Raw genomic sequence first — 22,443 nt, 5'->3', positions numbered from 1 at the left:
AACAAACAACCCTATCAAAAAATGGGCGAAGGATATGAACAGACACTTTTCAAATGAAGACATCTATGTGGCCAACAAACATGTGAAAAAAAGCTCATCATCTCTGGTCATTACAGAAATGCAAATTAAAACCACAATGAGATACCATCTTGTGCCAGTTAGAATGGCGATCATGAAAAAGTTAGAAAACAACAGATGCTGGAGAAGATGTGGAGAAATAGGAACATTTTTACACTGTTGGTGGGAGTGTGAATTAGTTCAACCATTGTGGAAGACAGTGTGGTAATTCCTCAAGGATCTGGAACTAGAAATACCATTTGACCCAGCAATCCCTTTACTGGGTATATACCCAAAGGATCATAAATCATTCTACTATAAAGACACATGCACACATATGTTTATTGTTTATTGCACCACTATTCACAATAGCAAAGACTTGGAACCAACCCAAATGCCCATCAATGATAGACTGGATAAAGAAAATGTGGCACATTTACACCATGGAATACTACGTAGCCATAAAAAGAATGAGTTCAAGTCCTTTGCGGGGACATGAATGAAGCTGGGAACCATCATTCTCAGCAAACTAACGCAGGAACAGAAAACCAAACACCACATGTTCTCACTCATAAGTGGGAGTTGAACAACGAGAGCATACGGGCACAGGGAGGGGAATACCACACACCAGAGCCTGTGGAGGGATGGAAGGCAAGGGGAGGGCTGGCATTAGGAGAAATACCTAATGTAGATGACTAGTTGATGGGTACAACAAACCACCATGGTACATGTATACCTATGTAATAAACCTGCACATTCTGTACATGTATCCCAGAACTTAAGGTATTTATTTTTTTTAAAAAGTGAAACAAGAAAAAAAAAGTGTTCAGTATCCTAAAAAATATATGTACTGTATGGAACTCTGAAACTTTCTTTGGAGAATGGATAAAAATGTTATATGTATACATTGGAAATGGAAGCAGAATAATTTGAAATGAGAGACCTAATCATTACTTGCTTCAAGGAGGGTCATGATAGCAGCATGCTTTCAACTGAAAAAGGAAATCAAGATGCCATGAGCAATAATTCTCAGGAACACTTTCAAAACATTTCCTTTAACAATGGTGTTGGAAAAGACTAATCCCTGAAACAAAAAACGTTAAACAAGCCTCAATAACAATTTCATGGCCATCACTGGGATACTGGTCTAGAAAGTCTGGCACAATTGTCTAAAATGCCAATGAGACCTGATCTGTGACATATGTGTGGGGCACTAACCCTTGCCCAGCCATCTCCTAAATGTTCTGAGCAGAAATACTGGAAGGAGACGATGTGGTTTAGCTCAACCTTACTCATCACCACTAGAAGCCAAAAATATTTTTTAAAAATCAAAGTAAGTGAGCACTGACACAGATCAAAAAGGTCATTTGCTATGATACTTGATTTTAAAGGCAAATTCTTAAATAGAAACTATGTATGCATGTGGGATCATAGGTTTGCTATGCTAAATGGGTAGTGAGAGTGGCAGAGGATACGTATTACATATTTATTTTCAATTCCTTAGTTCCCAGGAAGTCTGATTGATTAGGGAAGCCCAAGTCTTTAGGGGCATAAACAAGTGCACTGATAAACTGATGAGTAGTTGGCTCTCACGTGGTCACATACCAAAGTGAAGAAAAAAATTAAAATCTTGCAAAAGATGTGAGATTTCATAAAATCAGTGCCAGTGATGATAGAAGAATTACACCAAAGTCTTTGATGAGTGAGGGTCTGACAGATAAACATAAAACTAGATGATTAACAGTTGGAGAAGAGAAAAATCTCTTCAAGGGTGAAGACAAGACAATTCAAAAGACAGGCAATTCAAAACGGAATGCTAGTTTGAACAGCAAGGGAAAACTGAGGAAGATCTTACATAGTTTTACAATATGAGACTCATTTTTATGATGGGGCTGGAAAGGTTAAGTATGAAGAATGTTATAACATGCCATTATGCAATTTTGATAATGTAAAAGATGATATACAAGGAAGTTTAGAATCACTGGTAAAGCCCCAAGTGATGGAGCAAAAAGATCCATCTATAGGCCTTCTTACCATACCCTCAGAGTAAGACTGCATCTCTGCTGATTCCCAGGGGCAGGGACATAGGGAACACAGGCCTTCTGGGTGGGGGTCACCTCTGTCCTGGCTGGAGTCAGGAGTTGTCCCAGAACTATTCAGGCTCCAGCAAGGCTCACTCACAGCCTCACCCATCCAGTTGGCCTGGGACAGTCAAGGCCAATCTCATTCCTCATTGTGTCCAAGTTTATGTAGGTCGCCATGTAAAGCCCAGGCCCCCCAGGTCAGCCTTATTCCCCTGGGCTCTCATCTCTATGAGGCTCTGTATATTCTATATTCTGATTCTCATCTTCACCCCTCCTCTTGAATCCTTTCTACTCACTGTGCCTTTTGGACAGAGGCACCAGCAAGACCTCCTTTATCCTCAGTCTCTTCCTAGGATGCGCCTTTCACTTTTTTTGCTGTAACTGAAACTGGGCTTTTCCCTCGTGATAGGCTCCTCTTACATGTGTCTTTCATAGTCCTGAGCTGCTGGGCCCGGAGAAAACTCCTTGGTTCTCACAGAAGCTTCCTGGTCATTCTCCACCCATCCTCCATGCATCCCCTGCCCCTCTTCCCCCAGCTTTAAATCTTACGTCACCAGAGAACACCTTCTACTCTTACCTGTGGCAGTTATCTGTGGATTATCAGGTCGCTCACACTCCCATTCCCCAGCTCACTGTCAGTGTCTTCAACACCACCTTTATCAAGCGCTTGGTCATTTCAAAGTCCACAGAGAGGGTCCTTCCAAAACTACTTATTTCTTTGGCTTTCCCTCCAGTGATCTTGTCCTCCTCCACACTTGATTCACTCCCCTTGTTTTAACCTATACCTGGTCATTACCATTAACTGGCAACCTCCGGAATCTACATTCAAGCATTCCACATTCCGATACCATTCTGTTCAAGTCCAGACCTCCCTCTGTTGGAATTCCAGGCCTGAAGAGCCAACTGCCAGCTTGCCATTTCCAGATGGATGTCCAACAGGCATCTTAAATGTAAAATGTTCAACTGAGCTTCTGGTTTTCTCTCTGCCCTCAAATCAGTTCCTCCTACAGTTTTAGCCATCTCAGTTTTGTCTTAGGCCAAAATTGGAATCATCTTTCAGTATTTCTTTCCTAGTCTCCAACGAATATGTCAGCAAATTATATTGGTTCTGCTTTCAAGATATATCCAAAATATAACCACTTTTTACTCCCTCCAAGTCATGATCAGGACTCTCCCGATATAGCAGCTTCCTGACATATATCTCTTATCCTTCACCCTCTTCGATGACTACTCTCAATGCAGCAGCCAGACTGTCTATCCCTTCAGCTCAAAACCCTCCAAAGGCTTCCACTTCACTGAGGATAAAGGCCAGTGTTTACAAGGGTTTACAGGGCCTTTGTAACCTCTTTCCTCCACGACACCCTTCCCTGTTGTCTCCCTCACATCCTATGTGTCTCCTTCTTGCTCAGTTTGCTCTGGACACAGGGGCTTCCTTACAGTCCCTAGAACATACCAGGGATATACCTGCCTTGCGGCCCTAGCACTTGCTATTCCCCTGCTCCAAACACTCCCTGGCTGCTTTCTCTACTTCTTTCAGTCTTTACTCAGATGTCATCTCAGGGAGGCCTTCCCTAGTCACATTATCTAAAAGCTGCAAATAGCCTGCTGTCTTTCCTATTTTCCTTTCTCTCGTTATTTTTCTTCTTAGTGCTTTCCCTACATAAAATACGACATAGTTTACTTAATAAATGTGGCTATCATGTCACTCTCTTAGCAAGCTCCATTAGAGCAAGGTTTTCTGTCTGTCTTGTTCCCTGCTGTATCCCCAACATTGAGAACTGTGGGTGCCACAGAGCAGTCAACAAGTAAAACAATATTTACTTGTTGAGTGAGTGGTCACTCTGTCTTACTGAGGACTTTTTCTGTGTGGTACTGAAAAATGCTGAATAACTCATTAGAATGACTTCATAACATTGTCAAAAGACAAATTCACTTTGATAAATGTTAGTTTCATATTTTGAGATTAAATCCCAATGAAACCTTTTGTCATTATGTACCGTAATTGTTAGATTGCCAGTTTAAATGAATCGACATTAAGTGGTTAGTTTTCCATTATCACTTATTCTGGAACAAAAAGGAACTCCTGTGTTATCAAATAATATACCTAAACCTTGGAGTAGTTCTGTTGACTGAATTCAAGATACTAGTTTACAAAAAAACAAGAGTCATACTTTACATGATATGATTCAATTCAACTCATCTCACAGCTTGAACTTAAAATATTATCTTGGATACATATTGTAATTATCAACTGAACTATTCTCCTTATATTTTTCTGTGATTATTTAAAACCTGATACCAAACTCTGGTTATTTGCTTTATATATAGTGTATCTACCTAGAAACAGTCTTGCTAAGGAAAGAGATATATCCCTACGAACATAATGTGGATATTAGTTATTGTTTATTTCAACTGATGGAATTCATTTCTTACAATTAATATATATTAAAGAAAAATTGTATTTAAATTATTTAAAAAACGAAATTTAAAAACATTTAGTGTAGGTATTCATAACAGAAGGTCCCTCAAAAAATTGCCATTGCTGTTTACAACCACAAGGCAGTATTTTTCTTTTTCTTTTTTTTTTCTTTTCTGAGACAAAGTTTCACTGTTGTCGCCCAGGCTGGAGCGCAATGGCGCAATCTCGGGTCACTGCAACCTCCACCTCCTTGGTTCAAGCGATTCTCCTGCCTCAGCCTCCTGAGTAGCTAGGATTACAGGCGCCTGACACCACGCCTGGCTAATTTTTATATTTTAAGCGGAGACAGGTTTTCACCATGTTGGCCAGGTTGGTCTCGAACTCCTGACCTCAGGTGATCCACCTTCCTCGGTCTCCCAAAATGCTGGGATTACAGGCGTGACCCACCATGCCTGGCCTGGAAGTATTTTTCAAACATGTTCATTCTAATACTTAACTTGCTTTAAATGCTCATTGTTCTGAGACTGGCTTTGTTAAGGGCATGACATTAGACATCCCAAATTACCAAAGGAATCTGTAGCATTCTGCACAGCAAAAGCTGCACAGTGAAGTTGGTGATGGTCAAAATGATTACTATGCATCAGGAAAACACCATAGGAATTTACAATTACTATTATTTGAACCAGATAATAATTCCCTTTAAATGGAAATATTCAGGGGTTGAATAAATAAATGGTCCCTCACAGTGAGCTTTCTTTTGTGTTTCTCCCACCACTTCCCTTGGTTCTCAGGAGGCTGCAGAGCGCAAAGCACCAGGGACTCTTAGCTTTTTACTTACAACTTGTACTGGGTAGATTCTCAATGAATTAATATCATAGAAGGAAGCAGTGTTCCCGGCAACTCTTCTCCCTTTTTGAGAGTTATTATATCTGTTACCAAGAAAAGTAGATTGGTCCTTTCCACATTTTAAATATTTCCCCTCAGGCATTAAAATTAACCATTTTGCTCCATAAATATTATCAAATTTTTATAGTTTTTACCCTTTACTTTAAAAAGTCAATGTGGGAAATAGGAATATTCACACGGTTCCAATGTATCTCTCCAAGCATGCCTTAGTGATTGCAAGGGAAACACACACCTGCATAGTGGAGACATGTGGCAGATGCCCTCTTAACCAAGCAATTAAACTTAGCATCACTAAAAGTGGAGATGACTGACATCACATGCTTCTCAATATGATACAGTATAAGGGGCACTATCAACGGGACATTGTGACCCAAAATATCATGAGGAAATAATCATTCTACTCTCCAGAGTATGGGATATTCCATAAGACAAGTGACTTAGGCTTTTCAAAAAGTCAATTTCATAAGGAAAAAAAAAAAAAAAAAGAAAGATTCTTCTAGATTAAAAGAGACAAGGAAACAATAATAAATTCAGTATGTGAGCCTTGGTTGAAATGTGGTTTAAAAACAAAAGACTATAATAGTCATTTTTTGACAACTAATAATACCAGCATTTTGGGAGGCTGAGGCAGGCAATCACTTGAGCCCAGTTCAAGACCAGCCTGGACAACATAGCGAAACCCTATTTCTGTTTTTCTGAGATCAGATGAGATCGGGTGCATTCAGGGTGGTATGGCTGTAGAGCCTGTCTATATATATATATTTTTTTTTTTCAAGACAGAGTCTCACTCTGTCGCCCAGGCTGGAGTGCAGTGGCGTGATCTCGGCTCACTGCAACCTCTGCCTCCCAGGTTCAAGCAACTCTCCTGCCTCAGCCTCCTGAGTAGCTGGGAGTACAGGCATCCGCCAACACACCTGGCTACTTTTTGTATTTTCAGTAGAGATGGGGTTTCACCATGTTAGCCAGGTTGGTCTTGAACTCCCGATCTCAGATGATCTGCCCACCTCAGCCTCCCAAAGTGCTGGGATTACAGGTGTTAGCCACTGCACCCAGCCTTTATCTTTAAAAAAAGAAAATTAGCTGGGCACAGTGGTGCATGCCTGTAGTCCCAGCTACTTGAAAGGCTGAGGTGAGATAATCAACTGAGCCCCTGAGGTCAAGGCTGCAGTCCCCATGAGGGCACCACTGCATTCCTGCCTGAACAACAGAGTGAGACCTTGTCTCAAAAAAAAAAAAAAAAAAAAGTATTAAGTAGATATTAATGATATGAAATTGTTAATTTTCTTAGTTGTGATAATGGTATTATGGTTAGAGACCAAGTTCCATGATGTCTTCACTTTCACATGATTTAGAAAACACATACACACAACAGAAATATGGTAAAATGATAATTCTTAATTCTTGATTACACAGGTGCTCATCCTATGACTCTTTCATCTTTTCTTGGATTTTGAGACTTTTTATAATAAAAAGAAGAGTAAAAGTATCACCAATGGCAATAGAAATCTGAAAGAGCACAAGACGCTATAGAGAGAGCAGGGAAAAAATTTTATGTGCTAGGATTACAGGAAGGGAGTAGGGGACCTGAATCTCTTGAGAAAAGATATCATAACAAAAGGAAAATTATGCTGCACAGGCGCTACAAATGACAGATTGGAAAAAAAAATAGGAAGGGAAGGCAACTAGCCTGGGCAACAGAGTGAAATTATGTCTCTAAAATTAAAAAGAAAATTCATATCACAACTTGGTACACACAGCCACATGTGCAAACAGATGCAGAAAACGGGAAAAAAAGTTTCACAAAGCAATATCCTATGAACAACACATTAAGATTTGTTATTCTGTTCTATTTCATTTTTATTTAAATAACAAATGCTGCACTGTGAAACTTTAAATTGCTTTCAGTGGATCATGATGTGTAGTTGGAAAAACACAAATCTCAATCAACTTGCTTGCTTTGTCAGTAGTGAAACATAGAGAGGTTGTGTCTTGTCTATGGCAGTACAAGTAGTTGACTGAAGAGCTGAGATTGGAACTCAGGGCTATGGGCTCTTAGGCCACATTCTGTCTATTCCACTAAGCTGACTTTCACATTGTTTTATCTTTAAAACACACATGAAACTTTTCAACCTCCTTAACTGACAATATTTTCCAAATCTCAACCCTGGATGCTTATTATTATCCTTTATACTATTTCTGGGAAGAAATATACTGTATTCAGCCATTCAGGTCATAAACTTCATGAGGGCAGAGGGGTTGCCTGTCTTGTTCTTCATGTATTATACCTTCAGCACTTCCATGTTTGGCTCATAACAGATGCTCAATATACTACTGCTGAACGAATTAATGACTCCACTCTTGTGGATTTAGCTATTATCTCAATATTGATAACTCTTATATACATATTCCTTTTTTTTACAACTAGAATCTAATTTTGCATTTCATTTTGTGGCCTTTCATATTCATCCACCCTAATTTTCAAACACCAGATCACTTTTTCAAGGTGTTATTTGTTATTTTTACTGAACATGTGTAAAATTAAACTTACCATATTAAATGGGTTTTTCTCTACCTCTACTGAAGGTACTAATTATATTCCAGGTATTTGGATTAGGAATTCCCATGAAGTGGGGTCCACAGACTCCAGTTTTCTCAAAAGTCAGGCAGGAAACAAATGTTTGAATCACTTGAGTGTAAGAACAGAGGGAGAATTGGAACCACGGCCAAACCACAGAACCCAGAACCACCTAAAACTTTTGTTGACCCTTTGTGTTCAATTTGTGGTCCACGATTCTAGAGCCACACTTAGCTCACATTCCCCTGCCTCAGAGACCTATACTCAATCAGACCTGGTTGATTTTTCCTATTCAATGCCTCTTGCAATGGTTCTAGATCATACATCCTTATATGGAATCAAACTGCAGATACTAGGAGGAGAACCCAAGTGAGGAGGAAAGTAGAGAGCTGATGTGTGGGGAAATGAGACATGTTCAGATGGATCTTAAGGAAGCTTTCTCTGTCACATCCTGTGACATGTGATCTTGTCGATACCTATGGGAAAGATCTATATATTTCCTCAACGCTCTTGAGGTGGACTATCATTTTATCATAGTAACACTGAGGTCTGAGTCCTGAGAAGGACTGGCTATAAATGACTCTGTTCCACTAGCCATTTTCTGAATCTGCCTTGCATAAAATCTCAGGAATATCTCTTCAGGGAATTATGTAAAAATTTTAGGCACTATATTTCTTTTTCTTTAATAGACTTTTTTAAAAATTGGCAAATTATTAGTGTACATATTCATGAGGTACACAGTGATGTTTCAATACATATAATGTATAGTGGTCAGATCAAGGTAATTAGGATATCTACCATTTAAAACATTTATCATTTCTTTGTGTTGAAAATGTTCAATATCTTTCTCTAGCTCTTTGAAACTGTGTTTTATTATTAACTATAGTCATCCTACAATGGTATAGAGTACTAGGACTTATTCCTCTTATTTAGCTGTAATTTTGTATCCTTTAACAAATCTCTCCCTATCCTTCCTCCCATCCCCCTTCCCTTCCCTTCCCGGCCTCTAGAATCCTCTGTTTTACTTTTTACTTCTATGAGAGCAACTTTTTTTGGCTTCCACATATGAGTGAAAACATGCAGTGTTTATCTTTCTGTGCCTGGCTTATTTCATTTAACATAATATCATCCAGTGCCATCCATGTTTCTTTTCTTTGTTGGAAAGATACAACAAAATCATTCAAAGAGTTCCCAAATTAACTTGCAAACCCTATAGCAATCAGTGGCAGAGAATGCCTCTCCAATGGAACTGCAAATGGGTGTGTATGGATTCAATAAAAGATCTCTTTCAGAAACGCTTAAGAGCATCCTCTCAGGGTTTTAGGAAATCTTCTTAAAAACCAGATTTCATAAAATTGATTAAATTTACGTTTAACTCATTTGGGTGCATAGTGTTTCTCTTAGAAATTTTACTGGTTTTACATCAATCCCCATTCTTTTCTCCTTTAAGAATACAAGTCAAGAATAGAAGGTCTTAACCACAAGAAAAAAGGAGGGAGAGAGGTATAATTTCACCTTTTTATTATATCTCAAGGAATATTTCTTTACTTTTCTAGGAGAAACAGTGCCTCTTCTGATTCTAAATTCTACAGCCCAACCTGGTGCTAAAATATTAAAAGAATGGCTGCAGAATTCCTAGTTTCCTCATCTGGTCTCTTTAAAAATGTAATGACTCTATACATAAAGAAATGCTATATTACACTCATTTTCAGCATCATAACATGCGTGTTCTCATGTGGAATGAGAGGGGCTGGTGACCTATATGAGAATTCAGAAGGAAAATGATAGTGAGCACAGCAAGACTTTCTGAAGACCACAGGATAAAGATTCTTCATGGAACAGGTATTTGTAACAAATCCTTAATACTATTCATCTTCAGAGAGTTATTGCAAATCACACTCCTTCCACCTCTGCTGCACCAGGTAGATGGGTGAGAAGGCAACAGGGAGTTAGTAACATCAGCATATTATAGTCACCCTCCCACGATTTTTCTGCTTTCAGAGAGTAGTTGATAGCATATATTTAAGCCAATTTTAGGCACAGAACAAATTTGTGGTGGTTCGTATGTAGTCAATATTTTGAGTGTTGGAGTAAGCTAGCTTTAATTAAGAGACAAGTAGCTAATCTACAATCATTGCCCTGGGAAAACTCCCATTGATATCCAGTTTAAGGGAAAGGTAAACTTGGGAGACACTTGAAGGATTTCCATCACATTTTTAAAGCTAAAGCAGAAAGTATAATTATAAAGCCTCCCAACTTCCTCTTAAATTACAGCAGATAATTAAATCGTTAGGTTTCTTCAACATTCTCCGGATGTTCTAAATACAGACTAAATAAGAAAGAGCACCCTAGAGGCAAAACACATCCCATCTCTATTAGCAGAAATTAAACATTCTATTTCTTTAATTTGTTAGTGAAAATTGTAGTTTTAGAAAGTGACTGTCACAAGATTGGGACTTTAAACAGAAAAGTCAAGAATCCAGGGCCCTTGCTGTGATTCACAGGGAGGGATCTGCCACATGATTTCCCAATATGATTCTCTAACAACCATGGATTACCAGTCACTGACATGCTCATTACCTGTAAATTATGGAGTCAAACGTATCTTGGGCTTGCCCTCTGAATCCATCCAGACTCGCTCAGCTTTGGGCACAGGAGGCCACTCTTCCATCAGGGTTTTAAAAGAGATGACCCCATCAGCTTAGAATATTCTTCTTTTTAGATGTGCTCCTGGTGGGAGTGGGTACTTAATGAATATCCTCTGACTAGGTCCTCAGGGAACTTGTCTTTTCCTCCCTAACTTCTTATGGTCAAGAAAATGCATTTGTCAGGCCTCCTCAATCCAATTACTGGCACCAGGTAATAAATCTAGAATGGCTCTGTATCTCTATGGAATCTGATTCTTCTGCTCCAGTGAGCCGAGCCTGAGAGTTGGGTCTCCCCAAAGTCACAGGAAATTTTTGCATGTGTTCCTTATATCACTCAAGTTCCTGTCCTCTATCCATATGCATATCCAATCTCATGCAGTCTTCAGAAACTTGGCAGGGCTACTGTGGAGAAGACTGAAGCTTCAGACTATGGGATAACTAAATGTCTTTTATGGTCCTTCTCAGTCTGACCTAGGTGTGTCTACAAAGTACTAACACGAGCTCCCAATATGGACTGAAGACCAAAAATGAACTGCCAATAATAAAAACGCTGTATTTTATGAACATTTCTTATTCAGCTCAGTAAATGCTAAATACCTATTCCGTGACAGCTACTATGGTAAAGTTTTATGCCACAGTAAGGAAAACTAATTCAATTAAGATGCTGCCAGCAGCCTTTTCTTTCAGAGACCAGAATTTCTTAATTCCATCAACAATGTCTAAACTCTAAATTCTCCTAAAGTTAATGTTCAGTGAAGCTCTGGCTTTTCCTGGCCCATTCTTATGTCTTCCCAATCTGGCTCCATGGATTTCTGGGTCTTTGCTCAGGATGTGCTTCTTCCTGCTCAGTGTGTAGAATACCAACACATTCTTCCATACGCAGTTTAAACATCATGTCTTGCCAACTTCCTCCCCAGAATGATTGTTCCTGCGGAACTTTCTTGGCTCCTCCAGTGTAGCACTGATTGGATCCTGTTTTGTAATGAAGCTGGTTGCTTCCATGTCTCTCTGGCTAGAGATCCCTGAGGGCAGGGAGCAGCAAGATCGTGTCTGTTTCAATATCTCCAGTGCAGTGCTTTGCACACAGTCATAACTCTATCCATTACTTGTTTTTCTATGAATAAAAGAATGAATCTCTCAGGTGCTGTCTGGATCAAAGTTCAGTCAAATTCTGCCTGACAAATGCCTGAGGAATTCAGATCAGTCCTTGGCAAAGCAGCAGCCTGGGGCCAGCTACTTCGAAGGAGAATGGGCTGGGGCAATCCAACCTGGGCTTGATACCAGCTCTATCATTCCCTAGTTGGTGGCCTTGGGAACATTACTTAAGCTCCTTAAGCCTTAAGTTATAACCTATAAAATGGGAATGATCTGGGAACAATCACTGGAGCTATTCTCCAGGGATGCTGTCAAGATTAAAGGAGATTAATCCACCAAAAATCCTAACACAGAGACTACCACACAGTAGTAACCAACAACTGATGAACATCTTTTACACGTCAGACACCATAACATTCTGAAGATACAACAAATAACAAGACCGACCACATTACCACCCGGGAACAAGGGTAATGTAAAGATAAGAACAGAAAGTAAGCCAACAATTATAAAGCAATGGCTGCCAGAGAATTAAAAACAGAGAACAGAAGGACAAAGAGGAAGGAGGACTAAATCAGTCCAGAAGTATGAGACAGGTGGTATCACACTCCTCTTTGGGTAACCTGCTGCTATTTCTCTCCAAATGTACTAACCTCAGTACAGATGGGGTTACTTCCCAATAAACCCATTATAATGTAAGTCAAAAATGCATTTAGTATACCTAACCTGCCAAACGTCATGGCCCAGCGTACCTTAAATGTGCTCAGAACACTTACATTAGCCTGCAATTGAGCAAAATCATCTAATACAAAGCCTATTTTGTAACACAGTATTGAGTATCTCATATAATTTATTGAAGACCATATTGAAAGTAAAAAATAGAATGGTTGTATGGGTACCTGAAATACAGTTTCTGCTAAATGAGCATCAGTTTTGCACCAATGCAAAGTTGAGAAATCCTAATTTGAACCATGGTAAACTGGAGACCATCTGTTTTCCATTTAATTAGAACTGAGCTTCAGGATGGGCAAGTTCAAGGCCATAGCTGAGCTGACTGGGGCCCCTAGAATCTCTGATTATATGTTTTATATGACTTGACCCAACATTGACTTACCCAGGGTAAATCAGAAGGTTTTCAGAAGATTTTGAGGCATTTATCACAGATGGCAGGCCTGCAAACATTATGGGCATTCTTGAAAAACTAAAGTAGAGACATCAAAGAGTTAGAGTGACCTTCACAGATACCCTCCAGAAGAGGGTAGAAAACAGTATCTTGGGACTGTCCAGGCTATTTGTTATTGTTGCTAAGCAAACAAACAGTTGTTTTAATCCCAATCCAGAACGTTTTTGCATCTTACTTCCTAAATACCACACAGAAAGGCTCCATAGTTCTTTGGAGAAATGCCTGATTCCAAGGCTGGAGTAGTAATACAATATGAGCCTGGAATATCACATTATGATTGAAAGCACTCCAGAAAAAAAAAAAAAAAAGATGATGGAGAATGTCAAAAGACATAGCAGACATCCGAAAGCATTTCCATTAGCCAAATCTGGGGCAGCCGTGGATTGTAACCCACTGAAAAATCCATGAGCCAATTCTGATAATGACAGAGATAAGTTTTAAAAAATCAATAAATGGGACAGAAAAGGTGGAACAACACAAATGTCCATCAATGGATCATACATTTTTAAAATGTGGTATACACATAACAATGGATTATTAGTCAGCCCTAAAAAGGGAGGAAATTCTAGCACGTGCTACATCATGAATAAACCTTGAAGCCACTACAATAAGTGAAACAAGCCAGACATAAAAGGACAAATATTGTATAATTCCACTTGTACGAGGTACCTAGAGTAGTCAAATTCATAGAAACAAAGTAGAATGGTGGTTACCAGGCACTGGGAGAAGGAGGAGTGGGAAGTTATTGTTTAATAGGCACAGAGTTTCAGTTTAGGAAGATGAAAAAGTTGTGGAGATGGATAATAGTGATGGTTGCACAACAATATGAATATGCTTAATGCCACTGAACCACATACTTAAAAATAATTCAAGTGATAAATGTTATGCTATATACATTTTACCACAATAAAAAGAAAATAGATGAGCAGCACCAGGATCAACTTGTTTTTGCATACAAAGGTAAAAATCACTTGGATTCAACTTTTCTTCCACAAAGCAAAATCTACCTGGCCCTATGAGGAAGGTCAGATATTATAAAGAAGCCATTTTAAATAGTAAAGCAAACTAAAAGACGGTAGAATCTGTTTATTTCAAACAAGTTGGGGTCTTATTAATTAATCTGTATGATTAATTTGATCAGTGTTTTAGTAAAACATAACTTACTTCCATAATATCTGCAATTCTAAAATCTAGAGAGCTCTGAAAATCCAAACCTTTTTTCATAAGTTCAAAACACAAATTTCATATTGTTCAAAAACACATATGGTAGCAAAACCTCACCTGAACTCATAAGAGCCCATGTTTGGTCTTAATTTACCTCTACCTGGTGTAAATATTCATACATTTTGCCACAGAAATATTACTGTGCTTATGGTGGCATTGCCTGAGTGCCTCCTATGGGCATCATATAATATACAGTATAAGTACCATGCCAAAAAGATGTGAAAATTCTAAGTTTCAAAAAAAAAAAAAAAAACTGGTCCTGAATTTCAAAGAGACTATAGATCCCTACAAAATTTAACCATATCAGATATCAGACCAATATTTTCCAAGTTTTTGACATTTTCTACCAAATTCACACTTTTGCCATATCTACAGATCACTTGTATTATTATATTCTCTAGTACTTGTCTTCAGATTGACTCACCTTTTTTCTTTAAATAATTTTTAAAAGAAACATCTCCACTGTAAAAGATGAGAGCTTGAGAGGCCAGCTCTGTTAAAAGGGAAATGCTGAAGGATTAGAGAGGTGTTAAAGACACAACAACAAACTGAGGCTTCTGCCTTGAATAACCAGAAAGACCAACAGAAAATGGAAATGAAATAACTGCCTCACTACGTGATTCCACATCATCTAGTGCTAGGCTGGTGCACCGTCTCCAAAACCTACTCTCCTCAGAAGTATTCATCCCACACTTGGGGAACTGGACTAGACCATCATAATCCTGCAACTCAGGTAATGACTCTGCTGAGATTAGTAAGTCTTGTTTTGGGGTTGAGGGGAGTCACATCCACACAGCAGCACAATACAGCAGTGAGGGAGTCAATCTCCTTATCTCCCTTCTAATTCTGTCACCCATCACCTGTCATGCAGGTTCAGCTGGGTCACTCACAACTGTCTACTTATCAAATTGGTGCAAGTCATTTTGAGTACAACTCTCTGGAACATCCACAGCTTCCACCTGCCAAAGGACACCTCAAGGTACTAGGATCTAGAAGTGAACATGGACTGACAAACCAGAGGATGACAGGTGAACAGAACCCCCATCCTTTATAACTTCAACACTAGCTACTGTAAATAGTGGCCTTCAAAATCAGCAGAGAAAGATTTACTGTAGAAAGAGAATAGGTTTTCAAAAGTACTTTCAAATAGACATCAGCTGTATATGCATTTTTAAATAAAATAAGTGAAGCAGAAGGGAAAGTTTTTCCTTACAGTGGAATGCTGGGAATTATAAATGCTGGGGATGAGAAAACATCCATTTTGCAACTACTACAAAATAATAATAACTAACTACACAGTGATTAAACCAAGTGATCAAAATTAACATCACCAGCAAGGGGCAAACAGCCACCAAGAGCCTCTGGATGTGATAGATTGAGAAGGACCAATTTACTTCTCGAGTACTCACAAATCGAATCGTGAAGACACATCAAACAGACCCAAACTCAGGGAGATGCTACAAAATACCTGGTCTACACAGGTAGCCAAATGTACCCTCCGACCAGGCCAGACAACAAAAGCTGGTGAAGACGCTGCTGCCATGCACAAGGTGGGCCCAGGTGAGGGCAGTTGGTGGCCAGGTGGGAAGAAAAGCAGAGACACTTCTAAGGAGAGGCTGGTAACTGAAGACCCCTCAGACGCACAGCCTCAACAGAGATGTAGAATGCCTGGGCTCTAGTCAGTTGCAGTGAGCCAAGATCACGCCACTGCACTCCAGCCTGGGCAACAGAGCTAGGCTCTGTCTCAAAAAATAAAAAATAAAAATAAATACATGAAAAGAGAATAGGACTGCACGCTCACTCAAGCCCCTTCCAGCGCTTCGTTCCAGTGGGAGGAGGCCACGCTGACCCCCAAGGCCTCTGAGGGGGGGAAAAACCCAACAAAACCTGGCCTATAATCTTCAAAAATATCATGAAAGACAAAGACTGAAAGACTATTCCAGATTAAAGACACATATCTACCAAAATACATAATCCTGGACTGTATCCTATACCAGAAAAAAGCTATGAAAGTTACTGAGACAGCTGACCCAACTAGAATATGGACAGAAGACCGGTAAAGGAATTTTATCAGTGTTAAATTTCCTGATTTTGATTACTTAAGTAACAGAATATCAATTTTATTTTAGGAAATACATACTTAGATGTTAAGAGGTGCAAGGCACAATGTCTCTAACTTACTCCCAAATGGTTCAGAAAAAATATGTATATATGCAGATGAACAGTATATGACAAATGTCAACAACAGGTGATTAAGAAGAAAGGTGACCGGAGTTCTTTACCACTCTTGCAAATTTTCTGGAAATCTGAAATTAGGTACAAGAAATGGCTATTCACTGCCCTTGTGGCTGCCAGCAAAGCCACCCAGTGTCCCCAGTTTCTATGTAAACTCACCATTCTTCTGAGAATCCTTAACAGAAGCTTCTGTTCCTTTGGGTCCTCCTTGGATGTCAGCAAATGAGCAAAAATTTCCACATTTTCAGGAGAGAGGCTGTCTGGGTTTTCCCCTCCATACAGCTGAACCAGTATAGACAGGCACTTGGATGAAATGTCGAAAATCTCAGGATCTTTATTAGGAAGCTGAAAATTAACAAATAAGACCATTTAAATTTTGTTGAAGATGGTATAGGTACTCAAAAAAACACAGTAAAATTTGGCTTGATGGGGGTGTCAGCCTGAGTAGTCTGCTGAATACTTTTTACTTTTCTTTCTCTTCTTTTCTTTTTCTTTTCTTTCTTTTTTTTTTTTTTGAGACAGGGTCTCACTCTGTTGCCCAGGCTGGAGTGCAGTGGTATGATCACACCTCTCTCTAGCCTCCACCTCCTGGGCTCAAGTGATCCTCCTGCCTCAGTCTCCTGAGTAGCTGGGAACAAAAGCATACACCACCACCTTGCCCAGCTCATTTTTTTTGGGGGGGTGTAGAGATATAGTCTCCCTATGTTGCCCAGGCTAGTTTTGAACTCCTGGGTTCAAGGAATTCTCCTTCCTTAGACTCCCAGAGTGCTGGGATTTCAGGCATGAGCCACTGCGCCCAGCCTAAAACTTTTTAAAATACATCTTTTTCAAAGTGTATATAGTTGCTCAAACAAAACTAACAGCACAAAATCAGAAGGTCATATATTCTTCTTTTTAAAAAAGTTTTTTTATTATTTTATTTTTATTGGCACATAATTATACATTTTTATGGGGTACAGTGTGAGGTTTCAATACACATATACAATGTATAATAATCAAATTATGGTAATTAACATATCCTTTACCTCATACATATATCCTTTTTTTGTGGTGAGAACATTCAAAATCCTCTCTTCCAGCTATTTTGAAATATACATTACATTATTATTAACTATAGTGCAGTGAAACGCTAGACCCGAACTCCTATTTAATTGTAACTGTACCCATTGACCCGCTTCATAGTAACTCTATATTTAACCTTTTGAAGAACTGCCAGACTGTTTTCCAAAGCTGCCACTTGTACCAGCAATGTATGAAAATTCCATTTTCACTAACACTTGTTATTATCTGTCTTTTCAGTTAGAGTTATCCTAGTAGGTCTGCAGGGGTAACTCATTGTGGTTTTCCGACGTACTTCCCTGACGGCTAATGATGAGGGGTACCTTTTCATGTGCTGATTGGCCATTTGTGTATCTTCAGAGAAATGTCTGCGCAGACCCTTTGCCCGTTTTAAAAATAGGTCATTTGTCTTTATACAGTTGAGTTCTAAGAGTTCTTTATATATTTTAAATACAAGTTCCTTAACAAACATATAATTTAAAAGTTTTTTTTCCTTTCTGCAAGTTGTCTTTTCACTTTCTTGATATTGTCCATTGAAGTAAAAAATATTTTTAATTTTGAAAACTCTAACAACAATTTTTTTAATACTTGGGTATATGTATGATTTCAGTGACATATATCTAAGAATGTTTTCTTTTATTTTTGTTTTTTGGGAGACAGCATCTCTCTCTGTCACCCAGGCTGGAGTGCAGTGGTACAAACATAGCTTACTGCAGCCTCAACCTCCTGGCTTCAAGCAATCCTCCCACCTCAGCCTCCTGAGTAGCTGGGACCACAGTGGTACACTGTCACACCTGGCTAATTTTTAAATTTTGTGTAGAGACAGGTCTCACCATGTTGCCAAGGCTAGTCTTGAACTCCTGGGCTCAAGCAATCCTCCTGCCTTGTCTTCCCCAAAGTGCTGAGAGTACAGACAAGAGCCACCACACCCAATCATGCCCAAGTTTTCTTTTAAGAGCTTTATAGCTTTAGCTTTTTACATTGAGGTCTTTGATGCCTTTTGAGTTAATTTTTATATATGGTGTAAGTAGAGGTCCAATTTTATTCTTTTGCATGTGAATTAAACTTTTATTTTGAGATATTTGTAGGTTCACATGCAGTTGTAAGAACCAATACAGAGAGATTCCATATATACTTCACCCAGTTTCCCCAATGGAAACATCTTGTATAGTAACTATGGCACAGTATCACAGCTCGGACATTAGCCATCAACCTTATTCTGATTTTACTAATTTTACATGTGTGTGCATATGTGTGTTTGTACACACTGTATTTAGCTCTGTGCAACTTAGCCACACGTGTAGATTTGGTGACAACCACCACCACCACCAAGATAAAGAAGAGTTCCATCACAAGGATTCCATTATAGTAAGAGCCAACTCTCACTCTCCTCCATCCTGAACCACTGGTGACCACAAACCGGTTTGCCATTTTGTCATTTCAAGTATGTTACATAAATGGAATCACACTGTATATATGGTTTTCTTCACTCAGCATAATTTCTTTAAAATCCATCCAAGTTTTTGTGTAACAATAGTTCATTTCTTTTTGAGTACTATTCCATGACATAGATGTACCATAGTTTAACTAACTCACCCATAAAGAAAATGTGAGTTGTTCCCAATTTGGAGCTATTACAAATAAAACTACTGTGAACATTTGCACAAGTTTTTGTGTGAACATCAGCTTTCATTCCTCTGGGATAAATGCCCAAGAGTACAATGGCTGGGTTGTATGAGAGATTCATATTTAGTTCTTTAAGAAACTGTCAAACTGTTTTCTAAGGCAGCTGTAGCGTTTTACCATTTTACATTCCTAGCATCAACGTACAAAAGATCCAATTTCTCAGCATCTCCACTAGCACTTAGCGTTTTGTTTTGTTTTGTTTTGCCACTCTGATAGACAGGTGGTGGTATCTCGTTGTAGTTTAAATTCACATTTCCCTAATGGCAACTGATAGTAAACATCTTATCACCTATTCATGACTTTTGCCCTTTGTTAACTGGATGTTTGATTCTTTATTCTTGATATTTGAAAGTTCTTTAAATATTCTAGATACGCCTTTCTTAGATATACGGTTTTGCAAATATTTTCTCCCAGTCTGTAGCTTGCCTTTTCATCCATTTTACTGAGTCTTTTGAAGACAAAAAAAAGTTAATTTTGATGAAGTCCAATTACTGGTTTTAGTTCTTAGCAACTGTGCTTGTGGTGGCAAGTACAAAAAACTCTTTGCCAAAACACATGTCCTGAAGACTTTCTGCTATATTTTTTTCTAAAGGTTTTATAGTTTTATATTTTACATTTAATTCACTTAATTTTGGGTTAATTTTTATATAAAATATGAGGTTTAGGTAAAGGATTTTATTGTTGTTTAGTTTTGCCACTGGGTATCCAATTGCTCCACCACCATTCTTGAAAAGCCTATTGTTGTCCTATGGTATTGCATGTTTAATGAACTGGCAACAAAAGAAAGGCAGAGGAACTGGTCTAAGAAAGGCAGAGGAACTTTGTCTTATAAGAATTAGAACCAAGGAGCTCCATAATCATCTGACATCAGTTCCGTGTTGTATCTATGATGGTTAGAAATGTACATGACAGGAACTCTAGGAATCTTATAGATTCTTCTTTTAGGGTCTCTGGTCAACCATGGCCACAATGTGACACTTAATGCTGGGTTATTCTCTGTTTTAGGCAGTCTTCTGCGTAGGTTCCTCTGTGTGTGCATGGTAACTTTTCAAATCTTGGATCCTTGATGATCCTTGGAGTCACTCAATACTTCCGCCCCAATTTCTCAATTTCAGCCATTATACAATCAGTTATACAAGGGATACACTTGGCATACAGACTGTCCATCACTGACTGCACTAAGTCCAGTTTGGCTTTAGTGGAAAAGTTGGTATTGACAAGGATGTGGTAAGGTGGGCCCAGCTGTGTGATATATTGGAAAAATAAGTGGAACGGTGTTGAGAAACTTCTCCTCTAGCACACTTTTTAGGTTTTAATCAATCTTTTCTTTAAGCCTTTGATCTGAGACTAAGCATTCACTTCATGATTGCATACTTCCTTGTTTTCTTTTGCTTCTCCATGGTCACGTCATATTCGTGTTTCTTCTGGAATCTATTAATTGTTAGTATACAGAAATGCAATTGATTTTTTACTGAGGTATAACTGATATACAAAAACTTACACATATTTAATGTATACATTTTGATGAATTTTGTTTATTGATCTTGTATCCTGAAACCTTGTTGAACTCACTTATTAATTCTAGGAGTCTTTTTGAAGATTCTTCAGCATTTTCTACATAGATAATTGTGTCACCTGTAAATACAGATAGGTTTATTTCTTCCTTTCCAATGGGTATTCCTTTTCTTTCTTTCCGTACCCTACTACACTGGCTAGAACCTCCACAAAGATGTTAAATGAGATTAGTGTGAGTAGACACTCTTGCCTTGTACCTAATCTTAGGGAGAAAGGATTTAGTAATTCATTATTAAGTATCATGCTAGCTGTAAATTTTTCATAGATGCCCTTTACCAGGTTGAGAAGATTCCCCCTCTAATCCTAGTTTGATAACTTTTTACCATGAATAAATGCTGGTGGTTTTGTCAATTACTTTTTCTGTATCAATCCATATGATCATGTAATATTTAATATTTAACCTGTTTATATGGTAAAATACATTAATTGATGTTTCAATGTTGAACAAGCCTTGCACATCTGGAATAACTCCTGCTCTGCTCATTCTCTTTATACATTGATGTATTTGATTTGTTAATATTTTGCTGAGGAGTTTTATATCTAAGTTTACAAGAGATACTGATTGTAAGTCTTTTTTGGAGAGGACTTTGTCTTAGTTTAGTATCAGGGTAATATCACCCCTATAAAATGAGTTGGGAAATGTCCCCTCTTCTATTTATGTCTGTAATCCCAGCACTTTGGGAGGCCAAGGCGGGCAGATCATCTGAGGTCACGAGTTGGAGACCAGCCTGACCAACATGGAGAAACCCCATCTCTACTGAAAATACAAAATTAGCTGGGTGTGGTGGCACATGCCTGTAATCCAAGCTACTCGGGAGGCTGAGGTGGGAGAATCAAATGAACTTGGGAGGCAGAGGTTGTGGTGAGCCGAGATCATGCCACTGCACTCCAGCCTGGGCAACAAGAGTGAAAACTCAGTCTCAAAAAAGAGAAAGAAATTATATAAAATTGATACTTAATTCTTCTTTAACTATTTGGTAAAATTTTCCAGTGAAATCATCTGGGCCCAGGGATTGCTTTTTTAGGAGTATTAAATTATAAATTCAATTTCTTTAATGATTATAGGACTATTCAAGTGTTCATGTTGGTTGAGTTCCAGTAGTTTTGGAAGAATTGGCTCATTTCTTCCAAGTTACAGAATTTATGAACATAAAATTGTTCACAGCTTTCCCTTATTATTCTTTAAATGGCTGATATACACTGATATCTCTTGTTTCATCCCTTATATTGATAATTTCTGTCCTCTCTCTTCTTTGTCAGTTGGATAGAGGTTTTTCAATTTTACTGATTTTTTTTCAGGGTCAGCTTTTTGTTTCATTGATTTCTCTGTATTGTTTTCCTGTTTTCAATTTCATTGATTTCTGGTTTGATCTTTATAATTCCTTCCCTTTAGCTTGTTTTGAGTTAGCTTTGCTATTCTTCCAGTTTATGGAGGTGAGAACTTAGATTATTGATTTAAAATCTTTCCCTTTTTCACCTTTTGTCTATAAGCTTTTGGTTTTTTCTCTCAGGACTGCTTTTAGCTGTAGTCTACATATTTGGATGTTTTCATTTTCATTCAGTTCTATGCATTTAAAAAGCTTCTTGTGTGACTTCCTCTTGGACCCATGAGTTATTAGTGTGTTTACTTTTTAAACATTGGAAATTTTCCTATTGTCCTTCTCTTATTGATTTCTAGTTTGATTCCATTGTTATCA

General features: G+C 38.4%; 1 protein-coding gene and 1 pseudogene across 4 annotated transcripts in view; both read right to left on the bottom strand.

Moving 5' to 3' along the window:
- The window catches only part of ULK4 (unc-51 like kinase 4), a 696,865-nt gene that overhangs the window by 129,440 nt on the left and 544,982 nt on the right, over positions 1-22,443 (bottom strand). For all 4 annotated transcript variants that reach the window (XM_025376619.1, XM_025376622.1, XM_025376621.1 and 1 more), the window contains one exon: positions 16,586-16,771. In XM_025376619.1, the coding sequence (XP_025232404.1) occupies positions 16,586-16,771 (186 nt within the window). The remainder of the gene's footprint in view (positions 1-16,585; positions 16,772-22,443) is intronic.
- Positions 20,007-20,571, bottom strand: LOC112618947 (annotated as a pseudogene).

This window comes from Theropithecus gelada, chromosome 2 (genome assembly GCF_003255815.1).
Source record: "Theropithecus gelada isolate Dixy chromosome 2, Tgel_1.0, whole genome shotgun sequence".
NCBI lineage: Eukaryota > Metazoa > Chordata > Mammalia > Primates > Cercopithecidae > Theropithecus > Theropithecus gelada.
This window is presented reverse-complemented; position numbering and strand designations above follow the sequence as displayed.